The 18,026-nt window shown below is 38.0% G+C and overlaps 1 protein-coding gene and 1 pseudogene across 2 annotated transcripts in view; both read left to right on the forward strand.

Annotated features, from left to right (window-relative positions):
- The window catches only part of LOC136864152 (agrin), an 83,353-nt gene that overhangs the window by 30,692 nt on the left and 34,635 nt on the right, over nucleotides 1-18,026 (forward strand). The window contains exons 2-3 of one of the 2 annotated variants that reach the window (XM_067140800.2): nucleotides 2,317-2,453; nucleotides 16,072-16,326. In XM_067140800.2, coding sequence (XP_066996901.2) covers nucleotides 2,432-2,453; nucleotides 16,072-16,326 — 277 coding nt within the window. In that variant the 5' untranslated portion in view covers nucleotides 2,317-2,431. The remainder of the gene's footprint in view (nucleotides 1-2,316; nucleotides 2,454-16,071; nucleotides 16,327-18,026) is intronic. The other variant, XM_067140799.2, reaches the window with a different exon arrangement.
- On the forward strand, nucleotides 2,505-7,023 carry LOC136864857 (uncharacterized; annotated as a pseudogene).

Raw genomic sequence — 18,026 nt, forward strand, 5'->3', positions numbered from 1 at the left:
CCCTCCTCCGTTTGAATGCACGTATTTTATGGATGATCCTAATGTAAACAGTGCCCTGAGTATACTAAACGATTAGAGATAAACGAGATTACGGCCAAGTATAACTTACCTTTCAAGGGAGCTTTTATAAAAATAGAATAAAGAAACACATATGCTGAAGTGATTATCTCTCCGAGATGAACAAGCTTTTCGTTCCTCACCAGGACAACAATATCATAGACTCGCCATTCTTTTTTACTTCGGCGGTCTCCTCCGGAGTTCCTCAGACTATCCGCCCTCATCCACTGTTATTCTACCATCCCCATGAAGTCAGTGGGGGGCCAGTGGGCCCATGTCCAGTGTGTCGTGCATGTTTACTCGTTTTCGCTCTGAAGTTCAAACTACTACTAAAACCTTATTCGGTGTCTTGCATCTGTGAATGAGAGAGGGATGTGTGACATCTCCGCGCAAACAAGCAGCGGGACAGACGATACTGTGTGGCAACCTTCGTTGAACTCGCACTATTCGTTCATGGTGAGCAATCTTTTATTATTTTATTGTTTGCAAATGAATGTACGTCGAGATCTGTTCTTCGGGAAACGAAGTCATTTGAGAATTAAACATAAATTGAAAATCACAGCAAATTCAGCATTCGAAATGGAAATTCCAAAATTATAACAGAATGAGCATGAATCAGACGTTTAGAAAGTTACACTCTGAAGCAACGATAAAATTATAAGATTTCTCTCTATATATTAATTGTAGCCTTGGTGTGCACGGTTAGCTTCTCTGTCTCCTAGGCTGGACGTGCCGTATTCCATTCCTGGCCCCTTCAAAGATTTTTAAACTGGTCTCAGGGCCATACAAATTCACTCAGCCTCATGTGATCAACAGTGTAACTGGGAATCTGATCGAGAAGATAAGTAATACGGCTCGAGATGTCGGTAGGCAGACTACGTGACACGGTTGAGGCAGTGTACAGTATTTGGGCATCAGTAATCCAGGCAGTCGCGGAGGTCTGTGAAGGGTCACAGATTATTGTCATCTTTGGCACATTTGGCAAGTTACACTGGGAATGAATTTCAATACATTTCTGAATTTGACAAGACTGGGGATAGTGGGGGCCAAGATTACTTCCTCTAGAATCTCGTATGAGACATATCGAGTGTCGGTTGTTGGAGGATTTAAGGCCTGGCTAACGATATATATGTATTTTATTACGTCCTTTATTGGGATAGAACGGCGTATTGTAGAGCTACAATGACTTGGATGTGTGAGAAGCATTCCGTGTGTGGACGGATATTTTCATGTTGAAAATCTAGCTCTGAAGGTTGAACATTAGAGGGACTATCATTGAGTAGATTACACTATCACCCGACAGACGTAAATACCTTTTACCACATATTGGCTTGTGTTCGTCGTGGTAGTGAAGGCTCCCTTCTTTCCTCTACGTCATATGACACATAAGTCTATGGTAACCCTTTCAGAGATAAAATCAATATTTTACACACATAATTAAAAATATCACCTAACATGCGACCACGTCCCTTGAGATAATTTGCTTTTTTAATCAGTGACCGTGTCCTCGAGTTTTACTTCATTCGTTTGAAAACCTGGCTATGCTCAATGATATTGTCAACATTAAGGTAACATTGTACCAGTCAAGCTAAATTTGTACCAAATCTTCATTTCACTTCTACAAATTACCTTCAACCTACATAAAATTTCCTTGAACTCAAAACTGTTCTATCAGTTACAGTCTGTCTGGAATATTTTCCATCATTTACTCTGGTTTCACACCTTGGTCAAGGAGAATATACCTCCTTGAATGAGACCTCTGCAAAACACAAAACGGAAGTGCCTGTTATATTTTGAAATGTTGGTATAATTATTCAAAGTTATTCATTATTCTTTCTGTTAATGTTCATAAAAATAAAATATTGCCTTTTTGTAGTGAGATAATAGACAAAAACTTAGTGCCTGCTGATTTTCACTACTTTCCACTTTGGGTAACTTTATATCAAAATCTCATTTCGTACTTTAATTATAAAATTATAAAATTAATTATAAAATTCAATTATAAAATTATAAAATAAAACACTAACACAGCTTTGAAGTTTCATTGGACACTTTTCTCACCACATAATAGGTAGGCCTACTTCTTTAGTGGAATTCACTGACAGAATATGTCTTTTGAATTTATTTGGAAAATTTTGGTGTGCTTTTAAAATTAAAGGTAAGAACTTAAAATGAACACAATGCAGTTTAAAATTAAGTCTCCTCAGTACTAAATTGTGCTAATAATATCCATATAATTACCTTTCTCTCCCTTTACAGATGGTTAGAAACAAATTTGTGACACCTGGTAGGCCCTACTAGGACATATGGAACCAGCACACGATATTCTGAAGAGACTTTAGAAGAAGCTTTCAATGCAATCAAGAGTGGGAGCATGGGACAACATGAGGCTGCACGTCAGTATGGAATATCTAGGCAGACTATAATCAATAAGTTATCCAGCAGACATGCTGGAAAAATTTAAAGACCTCAGGTTTTTTCGGAAGGGGAGGAAACCGCGTTTGTTGAACACTGCCTTGCTGTGAGTGAGTTAGGTAATCCGATATCTCTCTTTGACTTGCGGTGTATCGTTAAAGCCTATTTAGACAGTATGAAGAGGAAGGTTCACTGTTTTCATGATATTATGCCAGGATGGGAATCGGGGAAATCATTGCTGCAGAGACATAAGCAAAAGTTGAAGGAAACACTTTCAAATAATATTTCTCGAAAGAGAGCTGCTGTTAATGAATGTAGTGTAAGGAACTTCTTCAAAAATTATACAAAAGAAAGCACAAACATACTTCCAAGCTACATTTTAAATTTTGATGAGAACCCTTTTCACGACAATCCACAAAATTCTAAACTTTCGTATCGCCGTACTTGCAGACATCCAGAAACAGTGATTCAAAAACATTTTACACAGTGATGCTCTGTGGAAGTGCTGATGGTAAATTTTTACCTTCCTATATCATATTTAAAGGACAACAGCAGGTCGGTGATTGGCTTTTGAACAAAAGGAGGTCTAAACTTGCCTGAAGTTGAATGGAATGGAGCTGCAAGTGAAGCCCATGAACAGAAACTGGCAAATAAGTTAATTTGGGAGGGATGATTTACACAAGTAGTACAAGAACTGACTCGTCTCAATAACGTACTAGATGTATTTTTGGTTAAACCATGGGAAATTGTTGATAAAACTGAGGTAATTGAAGGAATAGGTGACCATAAGGCTGTAATAATGGATGTAGGACTCGTACCAAAAAGGCTTAATAAGAGGGTCACACAAGACAAGAAAATGTACAGAAAAACTAAAGTTGATGAATTTGGGACTTACCTTAAATCACAATTCAGTTGTTGGATAAGTGAAGGGAGTAATGTGGATACACTTTGGGCTAAATTTAAAGGAATCATTTGGGAAGGAGAGAAGAGATTTGTACCTGTTAAGAAGGGTAAAATGACCTCAGACCCTGTTTATTATAGAAGGGAAATAAGAAAATTAAAAAGAAAATGTAGAATAGTAAACAGGAAAATCAAAGAGGGTAGGAAGAGTAGAGAAACTAGAAAACAGCTAATGAGGGAACTGAATAGAGTGAAAAAGGAAGCAAAAGCGAATTATATGAATGGCATACTTTAAGAGGGTAATGACCACAAAGGGAAATGGAAAAAGTTCTATTCATATATGAGGAATAAAAAAGGAAAAGGAATCCATATTCCTACAATGGTGGGAGAAGGGGGTGAACACTATTTAATAGGTACTGAGAAAGCAAACCTATTTAGTAGGGAATTCAGAGATTCAGTAGAAGATTGTCAGGAGTTGGAAAATGAAACAGAAGATAGAGAGGGAAAGACAAGTAGGCAAACAAGAAGCTTCTCATTCACAAAAGAAGATATTTTCAGAGAAATCCAGCTGCTTCAGCAAGGAAAAGCAGCAGGAAGTGATCAAATTACTGGGGAGGTATTAAAGTCAATGGGGTGGTACATAGTGCCTTATTTAAAATTTCTCTTTGACTATGTCATAAATAATAGTATAATACCAAAGGAATGGAAGGAATCTATAATCATAGCAATTTATAAAGGAAAGGGTAATAAAAGGAAACCAGAGAACTACAGACCAATCAGCCTGACCAGTATAGTTTGTAAAATACTGGAGAGTTTAATATCAAAGTACATCAGATGGATATGTGATGATAAAAATTGGTTCATGAGGAGCCAGTATGGATTTAGGAAGAAATTATCTTGTGAGGCACAACTGGTGGGATTTCAGCAGGACATATCAGATCAGTTGGACTCAGGAGACCAAAGCCTTTGATAGAGTGGAACATGGAATATTATTAAAGAAATTGGAGGGAATAGGATTGGATGTAAGGGTTACAGAAAGGGTTCAGAAAGTCAAAGTAGGAAATAATGTATCGCAGGAAGAAAAAGTTTGGAAGGGAATTGTACAGGGTAGTATAATCGGTCCGTTACTTTTCTTAATATACGCAAATGATTTAGGAAATAATGTAACATCAAAACTCAGATTGTATGCAGATGACATGATTGTGTATAGAGAAATAAATAACATTAGGATTGTTCAGAATTACAAAGGGACCTTGAAAGTATCCAACAATGGTTGAAGAAAATAATATGAAGGTTAATGGAGGCAAATCAACTGTTACAACATTTACAAACAGGAGTTTTAAAACTGAATTTGAATATAATTTGGATGGGGTGGTTATCCTAAAAGATGGCAAGTGCAAATATTTAGGTGTAAGATTTGAAAGTAATTTGCACTGGAAGAGTCATGTGGATGGCATTGTTGGGAAAGCATACGGATCTTTACATGTCATAATGAGGCTACTTAAAGGATGCAACAAAGAATTAAAAGAGAAAAGTTACGTAAGCATGGTTCGTCCATTAGTGGAATATAAAAACAGTGTTTGGGATCCTCACCAAGAATACCTAATAAAGGAAATAGATGGTGTGCAGAGGAAAGCAGCAAGATTTGTAACAGGGGATTTCAGGAGAAAGAGTAGTGTATCAGAAATGTTAGCGGAACTTGGGTGGGAAACATTAAGTAAGAGAAGGGAGAAAACTAGGCTTATAGGATTATATAGAGCCTATACAGGAGAAGAAGCATGGGGAGATATCCGTGAGAGGCTTCAATTGGAAAATAATTATATCGGCAGGACTGACCACAAGTATAAAATTAGAAGGAATTTTAGCAGAAGTGATTGGGATAAATTTTCATTTGTTGGGAAGGGCGTGAAGGAGTGGAACAGTTTACCAGGGGTAGTGTTTGATCCTTTTCCAAAATCTGTACAGATATTCAAGAAGAGAATAAACAGCAACAGAGAAAATAAATGAAATGTTAGAGGGCATTCGACCAGTGCAGGTTATTGTAAATAAAAAATGTGTGTGAATAAATTAATTCCATCCCCCTGGTCCAAGGAGTTTGGACAGCCAAAGTAGGGGACTGCCTGTAGGGTGAAGTACAGTGGGGACTTTGAGGGCCCTGGAACGACTACGGTAGCTGTGAAGGCCCTTCAGGAACTCTGAAAAGTGGTGGCAAAAGGGGCTCTGGTTAAGACGCAGCAGGTCGTTATGCTACTTAGGTTCCAAAATGGGTAAAAATATAAATGTAAATAAATGCTATGTAAATTTTAATCTTATACCAGTTGTATAGTATTATTTGAAGTGATTCCACATACTGTATATGAGTTGACTATATTTGTAAGTACAGGAGATATTATAAGTAGAATTTTGTAAACAATATAAATTTATTAGGGATGAGCTGTGTGTTTAATAGGAAAAAAAATTGTTAGCGTAAATTGTATAATATTGTATTCTAGGAAACTTTTCTTCTCTTCTTAATCTCAAATTTAGTGCTTGACAATAATGTATTTTAATGTACCATTTGCCACCGAGGTAGACACCTCATTTGCAAATAAAGAGATTTTGATTTTTGAAGTTATTACCCATCAAATAGTGGATGGATGGAGCAAGCAGTATTTGATGACTGGTTTGAGAGAGACGATTGCAGAGAAACTGACTGGGAGAAAACTTCTAATTGGTGACAATTTATAATCCCACATTTCAATTAATACATTGAAACCATGTGCAGAAAACAATATCAGTTTCATTTGCTTGCCTCCAAATGCAACACATCTTCTTCAGCCATTAGACGTAGAAAACTTTTCAGCATTTAAAATGAACTGAAGAAGTGTTCTTTTGGATTGGAGAAAGACACCTGATCGTAAAAAGAAGGCCTGTATTCTGAAATGTCAGTTTTGCCATTTATTGGCAAAAACTCTCCTCTTTGGTGAAAGGACAGCAGCAGAAAATCTAAAGAAGGGATTTGAAAAATGTGGCCTATATGCATTAAACTGTCAAAACGTACTGAACTCTTTACCAGTATATGCAAGAGGATCTCCATTAAAGCAAAAGTTTAGTTAAGAATTTAGAAAACATCTAGATGATGTCAGAGCAGCTGACCTTTCTCCGAAGTTAGTTAAAAGGTTAAGGATCCCTGTTGTACTGGTACCATGGAAGAAACATCTCAGTGGAGAATGTGCACGTCCTACCAGAAGAAAAATATTTCATTCAAAGGGACAAATGCAATGCAGTGTTCTGATTCAGCAGCCTCAACTGGCAGATTGAACCCCTTTTGTATCTTAATGCATGGTTTGATGCTCTTGTTGTGTTGGTGGAGGTTTCGTAACAAAATATGGAATGTATGCCCACTACTATTTCCAAAGTTTTGAGACATTTTAATGGTCCACTACACCCACACCATACATTTATGGAGATTTACCTCTTCTGTAAACATGATGAGTTTGCCACCCCTTACAACATAGCAACATTGGTGATGTTGTGAATCATTCTGTATACTGTATTTTAGAAAAGAAATTCAAGTTTTAGGTGTTTGGAAAACAAACCTCACATAATTACAGTCATTTGGGGGTAACTTTGTACCACATTTTTCATATTTCTTATTATAAATGAGTAGGATTCATTGGTACCATATATTTTGATGTTTATTTTGTTTCCATACAAGTTGCCTCATACATTCTAAAGTTTTTCAATACAATATTTAAGTTGATTTTAAATAAATCTCTGATTTTGTGGTGGTACAAAGTTACACCCCAGATCTTGGTAACGTTGTAACACTGTACGTCTCAACCAATCAATATGCATTTTAATATTTAATCCTTTAACTGAAGGAGGCAAGGATGAGTACAAAATATTACTATGGCTCCAATATTTTTGTATCAAATGTCTTTTTTCATTTCTCAGTGATTAGTATGTATGTTTTATTACATAAATGTCTCACGGTGTGTGTGAATATGTAACTATTCATGTACTTAATATGCATTGTGAAAATTAAAAGAAAATTGAGAGTAGAGAAAGGGCATTTTACATTTATATATAAAAGTTAGTGGTTTTGCTCCAATTTTTAAAAGCAAGGTTTGCAAATGTAGCTCAGCCATTGCTGGATCCAAAATAGGTTGGTGAATGGAAGTAAGGTTATCAGTTATTTTTGTATAAAAATGTCTGCACTAAAATGCTCAGTCTATAGTGTAAGATCTAACTTCACATGCTCAGTCTTCAATGCGTTAATCGTGATGAGTTGTTCTGTAAATTTTAATCAGTAGCTGAGAATGCCACACTGAAAGTATAATTTCATGGATGCATTAAGGGAAGAATGTCCTTTTCATAAGAAAGATCAAGACAAGTATTGTGTACTTTATGCAAAGATATATTTTCTATCAAGCATGGTGGTTGATAGGGCATATCCCAGTATGAGCGAAAGAAAAAGCATAAAGTGGCAGAGGCTGCTAGGAGTTCAAGCTATAAATTAACCTCCTTCATGATAACACAAGGGAAAGAGAATGAAGAAGGGAAATGGCTTGCTGATGAAGAAGGTTCCATATGGTTCAACATAACCACTTCTTCCGATCGATGGATTGCACATTAACTCTTGCATGTAGTTTGTTTGAAAGGAAGTTTACATATGGGAGAACTAAGTGTGAGGCCATTGTTGTTAACATCATGGCCCTTTTAATGTTACATGAAATCAGCAGTGACTTGCAAAATGCCAGATATGTATCAGTTATGGTTGATACTCTAACCACAACAACCTTATATTAGTTCCAGTACTTGTAAGGAATTTAATACTGAATAAAGGCATCAAAATCAAATTTCTTGAGTTTCAGATGCTTTCTGGGAAAACAGCAGAGATGCTAACAAACCACATTCTTTGTATCTTGGAAAAATACAAGTTAACTAACAAAGTTATTGCTTTCTGTGGTGATAATTGCAACACCAACTTCGGTGGGGTTGGAAGAAAAGGCAGAAACAATGTGTTTTTCAAGTTAAGACAGTGGATATATGAGAACATTTTTGGAATATGTTGTATTGCCCACATTGTACACCATGCTACGCAGACAGGTGCACACATTTTACGTATTGATTTTGACACAGTTGTTATAAGGTGTTCCTAATAGTGTTGGCTACTGAATGCATGATTCGAAGCAGTGTATCGATTCATTCAAGTGTCCGAGTAAATTGATTCACAGGAACGGTGAGCTCACGGCACACGATTCAGCTTACTCCCAGCGGACAGTGCTGAGTGGCGGACTCACAGGACGTTGACGGGGAGCCGAGCTTCCGCTGCAGCGAGACAGTGAATCATGGCACATCAAAAGAATCATGAATGAGTGAGGCTCAGTGAGACACAAGATACATATGGCTCCTTATCGGCTCACTGGACACTGGCGGAGAGCCGAGCTTCCGCTGCAGTGAGACATACAGTGAGCCATCGCACACTGAAAGAATCGTGAACGAACACGGTTCAGTGAGACACAAGATACACATGGCTCTTTATCGGCTCACTGGACACTTGCGGAGAGCTGAGCTTCCGCTGCAGCGAGACGTACAGTGAGCCATGGTACACTGAAAGAATCGTATGCTATAATGGACTCTCAAGCTCAGCTCATTTGAAAATAATACCCATTTGCATTCACTGTCCTCTTCTTACAGGGAGGTTTAAATAATAGATGGATTTATTTGAAATGTTAAAAAGGTAGTCAAAACATAATTCTGAAGTAGCTAGTAAGTAGGTAGGCTATTAGGTTATACTATTTATTAGTTTAATGAATCTTAGTATTATAACTTAGTTGATATTTGACAATTAAACTCGACTCTAGCCTGCCCTATGACTATGAGTCATGCTCATGACCACTCAAAAGTACCCGTTTTATATTGGGAAGAACGGCTCAGTATTCTCTCAGTTCATATGTCACATCATTGCACAAGACTTCAATCATATGTCGACAGACGCAATAACTTAACCAACAGTATGTTGAATCAGAAATCCAGCGGACTACTGAACATCTCGGGTAGTCTATACAAAATATGACGATTTAAAAAATCCTCAGCTAATAGAAAAATACATATTTTCAAAAATGACTGAGCGAGTTGTAGTTTGGTTAGTATTGCTCAGCTATGCGTTTGTATTTGGGGGATGGTGGGTTCAAATCCCACCATTGGCAGCCGTTAAGATGGTTTTCCGTAGTTTCCCAATTTTCACACCAGGAAATGCTGGGACTGCACCTTAATTCAGGCCATGGCTGCTACCTTCCTATCCTAACCTATCCCACCCTGCGTCGCCGGAAACCTTCGATATATTAGAGTGACAAGCATTTTTTTCTAAGAAAGGAGTTCATAGCATGAAGACCAGATGACAGCTGCGAGCACTGAATGCTGTTGCTGCTGTCTTACCAGGAGTGGTGATTAATGTGCCATGAATCAGATCACTGTATCGATTCAGTAACGTGAACGGAATCAAATTAATCAAATGTCCCATCACCAGTTCCTAATGCAATCTTAGATAATTTGTTTTCAATTATCAATTGTATATGGTCAGATGTAAAGAACAGGCTCAATATTGAAACTCTTCAGGTTATGATCATGACCAAGACATATTTCCATGATGTTTCTTACACAAGTTTCTATAGTTTTTTGTTTTTTTGTTTTTTGTTAGAACACTGAAACCTTTTGGAGAAAATTCATAACTCCTTAAAGTAGCAGAACTAGACTGACCAAGATAATGGATGTGGAAAGATTTTCTTAGGCAAGAATGCCATGTAGAAGTGATATTTTTTAAACCTTTTTTTGTTAAGTTGTATCATTTTTAGAATATGTTTGAGAGTGACTATAGTGATGTAATTTAAGAATTGCAATATACCAAATCATGTTTTAGTGATTAAAACATTACTTTTTAAATTAAATATCATAAATATTGCATGATTGCCTGACTATAGGACCTGCTTTTTTGATAGACAATCAACACCACATGCCTGAGTGTCTCCTTTTTTCATCATTTAAAAAATCTTGTCACCCTAATATACATACCAGCCCTCCTGTGAATTTTAAAATCCTTCCAGAATGGTATAGGAAGTGTACATAAGGTAGAAAGGACAGATGAATGTGCCTGAGAATAACATCCATATTACTCGACGATTGCTCAGGCTGAATGTTCTCACCTCTCACATTTAGTCTAGTCCTAAGAAATCCAGGAAGAGGAAATAAACTGCTGTTCTTGAGAACTGTGAATGCTCACGTTCTATCAGCATGTCATTTCTCATCTGTCTCTTCCACTGAGAGGTTGCCTTCCTAGGACACAGTCTGACCTCTCTAGAGCAATAGCTTCACTACATTTCTGCCTGTTCCAGTGAGAGTTTGTCTATCCCCGTCGATAGTCTGACATCTGTAGGTCAATAGCTTCACTTCATTCTCATCTCTTCTAGTGAGAGGTTGTCTATCCTAGTCCATAGTATGACCTGTCCAGGTCAATAGCTTCACTTCATTCTCCTGTCTTCAAGTGAGAGGTTGTCTATCCTAGTACATAGTCTGACCTCTCTAGATCAACAGCTTCACCTCAGTCTCATTCCTTCTAGTGAGAGATTGTCTTGTAGCAGCTATGCAGAGAATAGCCGACACTGGAAATGTCATGCTGAGACATGAGGCTAGTGGGCCTAGACATGATCTTCGTTCATAGGACCGCATATTAGAACTTATTGCAGAGGACCCTGGCAGGAGTACTCACCAAGTTACAGCAGTGATAGAAGTGTCCAATTGGACAGTGCTACGAAAATTATGGAAAGAGAAGCTACATCCATACCATCTTCAGCAAGCTCAACACCTATCAGAAAGAGATTATACACCACACATGATCTTCTTTGAATGGGTCCAACATCGACCTGAAGACTTCATGAATTCTATTTTGTTCACAGACGAGAACCCTTTTACAAGGAGTTGCATCTTGAATTTTCACATGTGTGTATTGCCAGAGATACTACTAGAGGGTATTCCACTCCATACCGACAGCATATGTGGTTCCAATATGATGGAGCACTTTTGCACATTACCAACGCAGTGTGCTGCCACCTGGACGCCACATGTATATGCAGCGATGGATTGGGTATTTAGGCCCTATCGGCTGGCTGGCAAGAAGAGCCATCTAAACCCCTTAGATTTCTTCATTTTGGGATACATGAAATCAAAGATGTTTCGCAGTGAAATGGAACGTGTCTCTGAAGCTGCTCAGGACATCAATCAAAAACACAAGGTATTATGACCAATCTGGCTAAGCGTGTCATTCTCTACAAGGTAAAAAAATGTTTTGCCATTGTGTTCTTTTCTTTTTTCTAATAAAAAGGTAAACTGTGCTTAGAGTTTCATGTGACCTATACTTCTATGATCATAAGCCACCAGTCCTCTATTTTGATATGGAATCTGATGCAAGAAAAAGAAAAGCAACATTTCCTTCAGTAAATTCCACATGCTTTGGCCAGGAATCAAATCTGGACTGCATTGGTGAGGATCGATCAGAGATGTCCCTGGGATTGTTTCTATTACACCCCATTTCATCCTGTTTTTCCTGTGGAGTCAGAGGTTGTACTAGATTTGGCAGAGTTGTACAGCCAAATGCCTTTCTTGACGCCAAAAATGCTGCATGTTAATGTAGTCACGGTGGTGAGTGTCGTGCTTTGTCGTGTGCTGTGTACAAGTTCTGAAGGCGACAAATACCCAGTCTCTGAGCCATAGGAATACACTTGTTAATATAATAATCCCTGGCTCAGACAGGAAACAAACCTGGTGTCTCAAGGACGGAAGGCTAGTACAGTAGCCATTCAGCTATGCAGCCGGACAGTTCCATTCTAATTATGGCATTATTTATTATAGGGCCGCTCAACCTGAGCAGAATGGCGTAGTTGTCAGCAGCACGCTATTCTGGTGAGTTTACTGCATTTCGATGGTAAGTGGTTTGTCCCACTAAGGGGTGTCTTGAAGATGGTGTTCGTTGGTTTCCTGGCTCAGTCTGGTGGTATTTGAAGGTGCTCAATTACATCAGCCTCATGTTGGTAGATTTACTGGCACGTACTAGAACTCCTGCAGGGCAAAATTCCGGCACCTTGGCGTCTCTGAAAACCAGAAAAAATAGTTAGTGGGACATAAAGCCAATAACATTATTATTATTATTATTATTATTATTATTATTATTATTATTATTATTATTATTATTATTATTATTATTATTATTATTATTATTATTATTGATACTGATGAAATGGGAGACCCAATTTTGAGGTCAGAGTTTGACAGAGCTGTGAGTGATCTCAATAGGAACAAGGCACCTGGAATTGATGACATTCCCTCTGAATTACTGACTGCCTTAGGAGAAACCAGCATGGCAAGATTATTTCATTTAGTGTGCAAGATGTATGTGATAGGAGAAGTCCCATCCAATTTTCGGAAGAATGTTGTTATACCTATTCCCAAGAAAGCTGGTGCTGACAGGTGTGAAAACTACCGCACCATTAGTTTAGTATCTCATGCCTGCAAAATTTTAACACGTATTATTTACAGAAGAATGGAAAAACAAGTTGAAGCTGAGTTGGGAGAAGATCAATTTGGCTTCAGAAGAAATGTAAGAACACGTGAAGCAATCCTGACTTTACGTCTGATCTTAGAGGATCGAATCAAGAAGGACAAGCCCACGTACATGGCATTCGTAGATCTAGAAAAGGCATTCGATAATGTTGATTGGACCAAGCTATTTATGATTCTGAAGATGATAGGGATCAGATACTGAGAACGAAGAATTATCTACAATCTGTATAAAAATCAGTCTGCAGTGATAAGAATGGAGGGCTTTGAAAAAGAAGCAGCAATCCAGAAAGGAGTGAGGCAAGGTTGCAGTTTGTCCCCTCTCCTTTTCAATGTTTACATAGAACAGGCAGTAAAGGAAATCAAAGAGAAATTTGGAAAGGGAATCACAGTCCAAGGAGAGGACATCAAAACTTTGAGATTTGCTGATGATATTGTTATTTTATCTGAGACTGCAGAAGATCTCGAGAAGTTGCTGAATGGTATGGATGAAGTCTTGGGTAAGGAGTACAAGATGAAAATAAATAAGTCCAAAACAAAAGTAATGGAGTGCAGTCGAACGAAGGCAGGTGATGTAGGAAATATTAGATTAGGAAATGAAATCTTAAAGGAAGTAGATAAATTTTGTTACTTTGGTAGTAAAATAACTAACGATGGCAGAAGTGAGGAGGACATAAAATGCAGACTAGCACAAGCAAGGAAGAGCTTTCTTAAGAAAAGAAATTTGCTCACTAAAACATTGATATCGGAATTAGAAAGATGTTTTTGAAGACTTTCGTGTGGAGCGTGGCATTGTATGGAAGTGAAACATGGACGATAACTAGCTCAGAAAGAAAGAGAATAGAAGCTTTTGAAATGTGGTGTTACAGAAGAATGCTGAAGGTGAGATGGATAGATCGAATCACGAATGAAGTGATACTGAATCGAATTGGTGAGAGGAGATTGATTTCGCTAAATTTGATGAGAAGAAGGGATAGAATGATAGGACACATCTTAAGACACCCAGGACTTGTTCAGTTGGTTTTTGAAGGAAGTGTAGGTGGTAAGAACGGTAGGGGTAGACCACGGTATGAATATGACCAGCAGATTAGAGCAGATGTAGGATGCAATAGTTACGTAGAAATGAAAAGGTTAGCACAGGATAGGGTGGCATGGAGGACTGCATCAAACCAGTCTATGGACTGATGACTCAAATACAATTATTATTATTATTATTATTATTATTATTATTATTATTATTATTATTATTATTATTATTATTATTATTATTATTACTACTACCTTTTTTTTTTGATAGGGGCTTTACGTCGCACCGACACAGATAGGTCTTATGGCGACGATAGGATAGGAAGGACCTAGGAGTTGGTAGGAAGCGGCCATGCCCTTAATTAAGGCACAGCCCCAGCATTTGCCTGGTGTGAAAATGGGAAACCACGGAAAACCATCTTCAGGGCTGCCGATAGTGGGATTCGAACCTACTATCTCCCGGATTACTACCTTTAGGGTACAAATAATGGTCAGGAAACTTCATCATTGGAATAGGTCAAGTTATGCTTAATGTCATATTGTTGAATAGTTACTAAACATTTGTTAAGTTTAAAGTGTGAAGTTACACCATCTACTGTCACAAAACTGTTTCAATGCACTAGTGCTACTCAATTCTCTGGAAAGGGAATGTGCATGCTGTTACTGGATCCTCGACCTTGAAAATACATCAGTATGCTGCAATCAGTTTAAGCACTTGCCGCATATGTTGGCAGCCTCAGTAGCTACTGCTGGCTGCTGCATTGCAATTGTTGCAGTTCTTGCAAATCCCGAAACATGGACTTTCCTCAAGAACAGTGCAGGTTACAGAACTGAAACTTGAGACCTTGTGAGCCTGTCCCCAGTTTGTATTACTTGTTTTAATTTGGTGCATCAGTTGATTTCTATCTTGTATATCTTACCTAGATACAGAGTTGCTGCATTCATACCATCATTACCGTTATAATGTAATTCATACTCGTGCTAGTGGTGGAACTGAGCAACTAAGAATACAAGACAGTTCATATATCTATTACTACTTGGCATCTTGATAATGCCACTGTTCAAGAGTTCGTGAACTCTGAACAAATATTTCTCATTGAACTTCATAAATGTTATTGCTCAAGAAAACAACTACATGGTGTAAATCCCTGGTGTTTCATATATCAGTATGCTAAAACTCTCAAATTATGTATTACAGTACCTTAAAGTTCTGATTCCTTTGTCGGGAAATAAAAATGACTGTCCTAGATAAGTTATATTACTACTATTACTACTACTACTACTACGTACTATTACTACTACTACTACTACTACTATTACTACTACTACTACTACTACTACTACTACTACTACTGAGAATGATGGGATGTACTTATGGTTGCTTTAGAATAAATACATATATTGTTTATATATTTAGTGAACTTATGTCATTTACTACAGCCTCTGTGCCTCAGGCAGTAGCGCACTGGCCCCTCACCGCTGGGTTCCCTGGTTCAAATTCTGGTCACTCCATATGAGATTTGTGCTGGAAAAGTGGAGGTGGGACAGGATTTTCTCTGGGTACTCCAGTTTTCCCTGCCATTATTAATTTCAGCAACACTCTCCAATATCATATTATTTCATCTGTCATTCATTAATTGAAACAGGCTGTGGATTTTCATGGCATTTACTGGTAAAATCTTAAATAGGCCTACACAAGGTGCCATGATTGTCTTCCACTCCAAATAGAAATACTACCATGTGCAAAATATATAAGTACAATACATTGATATCTCCCATATAAGACATCATTAGAAACTGATAAATGGAACTTTCCTTAAGAGTGGTAAGAATCCCAGTCTCTCTCACAGTGCAGAAACCAAATGTGACTAATTACATAATTGGAACACCAGGTACCTCAGTAAACCATCACATGAAGTCTCACTGTTTCCATTTTCTCCAGAATTAGCCAACTATTTAAACATGTACAAACTATCTGTTAATAAAGTGAAATAGAACTTTAATAGACTAGATCATTTTTCCCTTTAGTATAATCCAATATTCCAAATAATACATTTTCTTGTTCACCTATTGTTGTAGTTTTTCTGACCCTGCATCTTACGGGGGGCAGACCACAGTTCGATGGAAATATACTGTTTCCAGGAGAAACTGATTCTGTTCCATCAAGTTCAGGATCTCCAACACCTTCCAATACCGGTACCACACCAGTACCAGCGTATTCACCACCTGCCTGTAACTGCCAGAGTACAGGAGAGTACAATCCTGTGTGTGGAACCAATAATGTTACATATGACAACCCTGGGAAACTGAAATGTGCAGCCGCCTGTGGAACACGTAAGTGTTTTGGTACAGAAACATGCATAATCCAGTTAAGTGATAAAAAAGGAGCTATAACCATAAGTGAAAGAGAACGAATTTCTGATTTAAAATATTCTAGAGCTAAATTAACAGAAAAGGGAATGGAAAACTTTCCTTAACCCCTTATAGGTTAGTGGCTAAATAGTAGCCATCAGTTTTTCTCTGTATGCCCAACTTAATTTTTCTCCCTAGTCTGCAAGATATTGTGTATGGGTGTAATTTTGCTCAGACAAGTATTTTGACTGCTTATTATCACAGTTGTTCTGGTATTGGGTGGCTAAACATTTAACTACTTATCATCCAAGTTCAGAAAGCAAAATATGTCAAATATTTATGGACTAAGTGTTCGCATATGTAGCCACATATGTCTGCAAAAAGGGCATTAAGAAATGTGAGCGTTAAGGGCTTAAGGGAGTTAAGGCTCCCGAAACATGTATGTATAAATTATTCAGATATTAATAATATATTGACAAGGCGGACCAAGCAATCACCCGTTGTACATTATCGTTATTACGAGTCAATACGGACCAATTAAGGACCGATATGATCAAGTTTGTCGATTTGAAGGGCTTACAAGGCAACAAAGAGCAAATAAATTTTTTAAACCAGTAAAACTCTGTTAAGAAGGTTTTCAAGGGACCACTAAAAAAAAATGACAAAACATCCTAAGCTTAAGAAAACAAAAATGTCTTAAGCATGAAAATTCTTAAAAGGTGTAATGCCTGAAAATTTATACCCTGTTAGTATTCCTTCAGAAGACAGGAAGGAATGTAGGCCTCCCTCAAACAATGTACAGGATACAGTAGATGTAAAAGAGAGATGGAAAGGAAAGGGGGGAATTGTAGAAGACAGGTGGTCAAATGTTCTAAGGGGAAATAGATTGCAGGCTGAAGGCTCTATTCAGGATCAGAATTCAGGACATGTGTCTGTGAGAAATTGGTATGAGTCACTGCAGGTAGAACAACAGAGGGAAGATGAGGAACAGGGAACTATTGCTGAGATGTGTGGAAGTAGGAGGAAGGGAAAAGGTAGGAAAGAGAAATGTAGAGTAGAGGATAGGGAAAGACAGGTGGAACAGGGTCATGGGAAGGAGAAAAGGGAGGAGGAAGTAGCTTCTGCAGCAGTGAGAGAAGATAGGGCTGACCAGGAGGGGAGGGGTAGGGTTGAAGCTCTGGTCATGGGGGATTCCATTGTTAACATGTAGGGAAAGTGTGTGCAGGAAAGAGAACCAGGGTAGAGTGTTATCCAGGAATTAGATTGAGGCAGATGATGAAGAAAGTAGAAGAGAAGGAGGAGGGGAAGGAGAAGGTGGTAGTGTTTCACATTGGTACCAACAATGTAAGGCAATTTGGTATAAGTACCAACATAGTTGGAGATGTGTGGGATCTGGTAAATGCAGCACAGGTGGAGTTTAAGGAAGTGGAGATTGTTATAAGTGGAATACTGTGTAGGAAGGATACTGACTGGAGGGTGATTGGGGATTTAAATGAGACTATGGAGGGGGTATGTGGGAAACTTGGAGTGAGATTTCTAGATCCTAATGGATGGGTAGGAGATCGGAATCTGCGCTCAGATGGCCTACACTTAAACTGCGGTGGTACGTATAATATAGGAAATTTTGGAAGCGTAATAGGTAGGTACATTGAGGGAAACGGTGTTGTCTATGGAGCGTTGAT

The sequence above is a fragment of the Anabrus simplex genome, chromosome 2, assembly GCF_040414725.1.
Source record: "Anabrus simplex isolate iqAnaSimp1 chromosome 2, ASM4041472v1, whole genome shotgun sequence".
NCBI classification, from domain to species: Eukaryota; Metazoa; Arthropoda; class Insecta; order Orthoptera; family Tettigoniidae; genus Anabrus; species Anabrus simplex.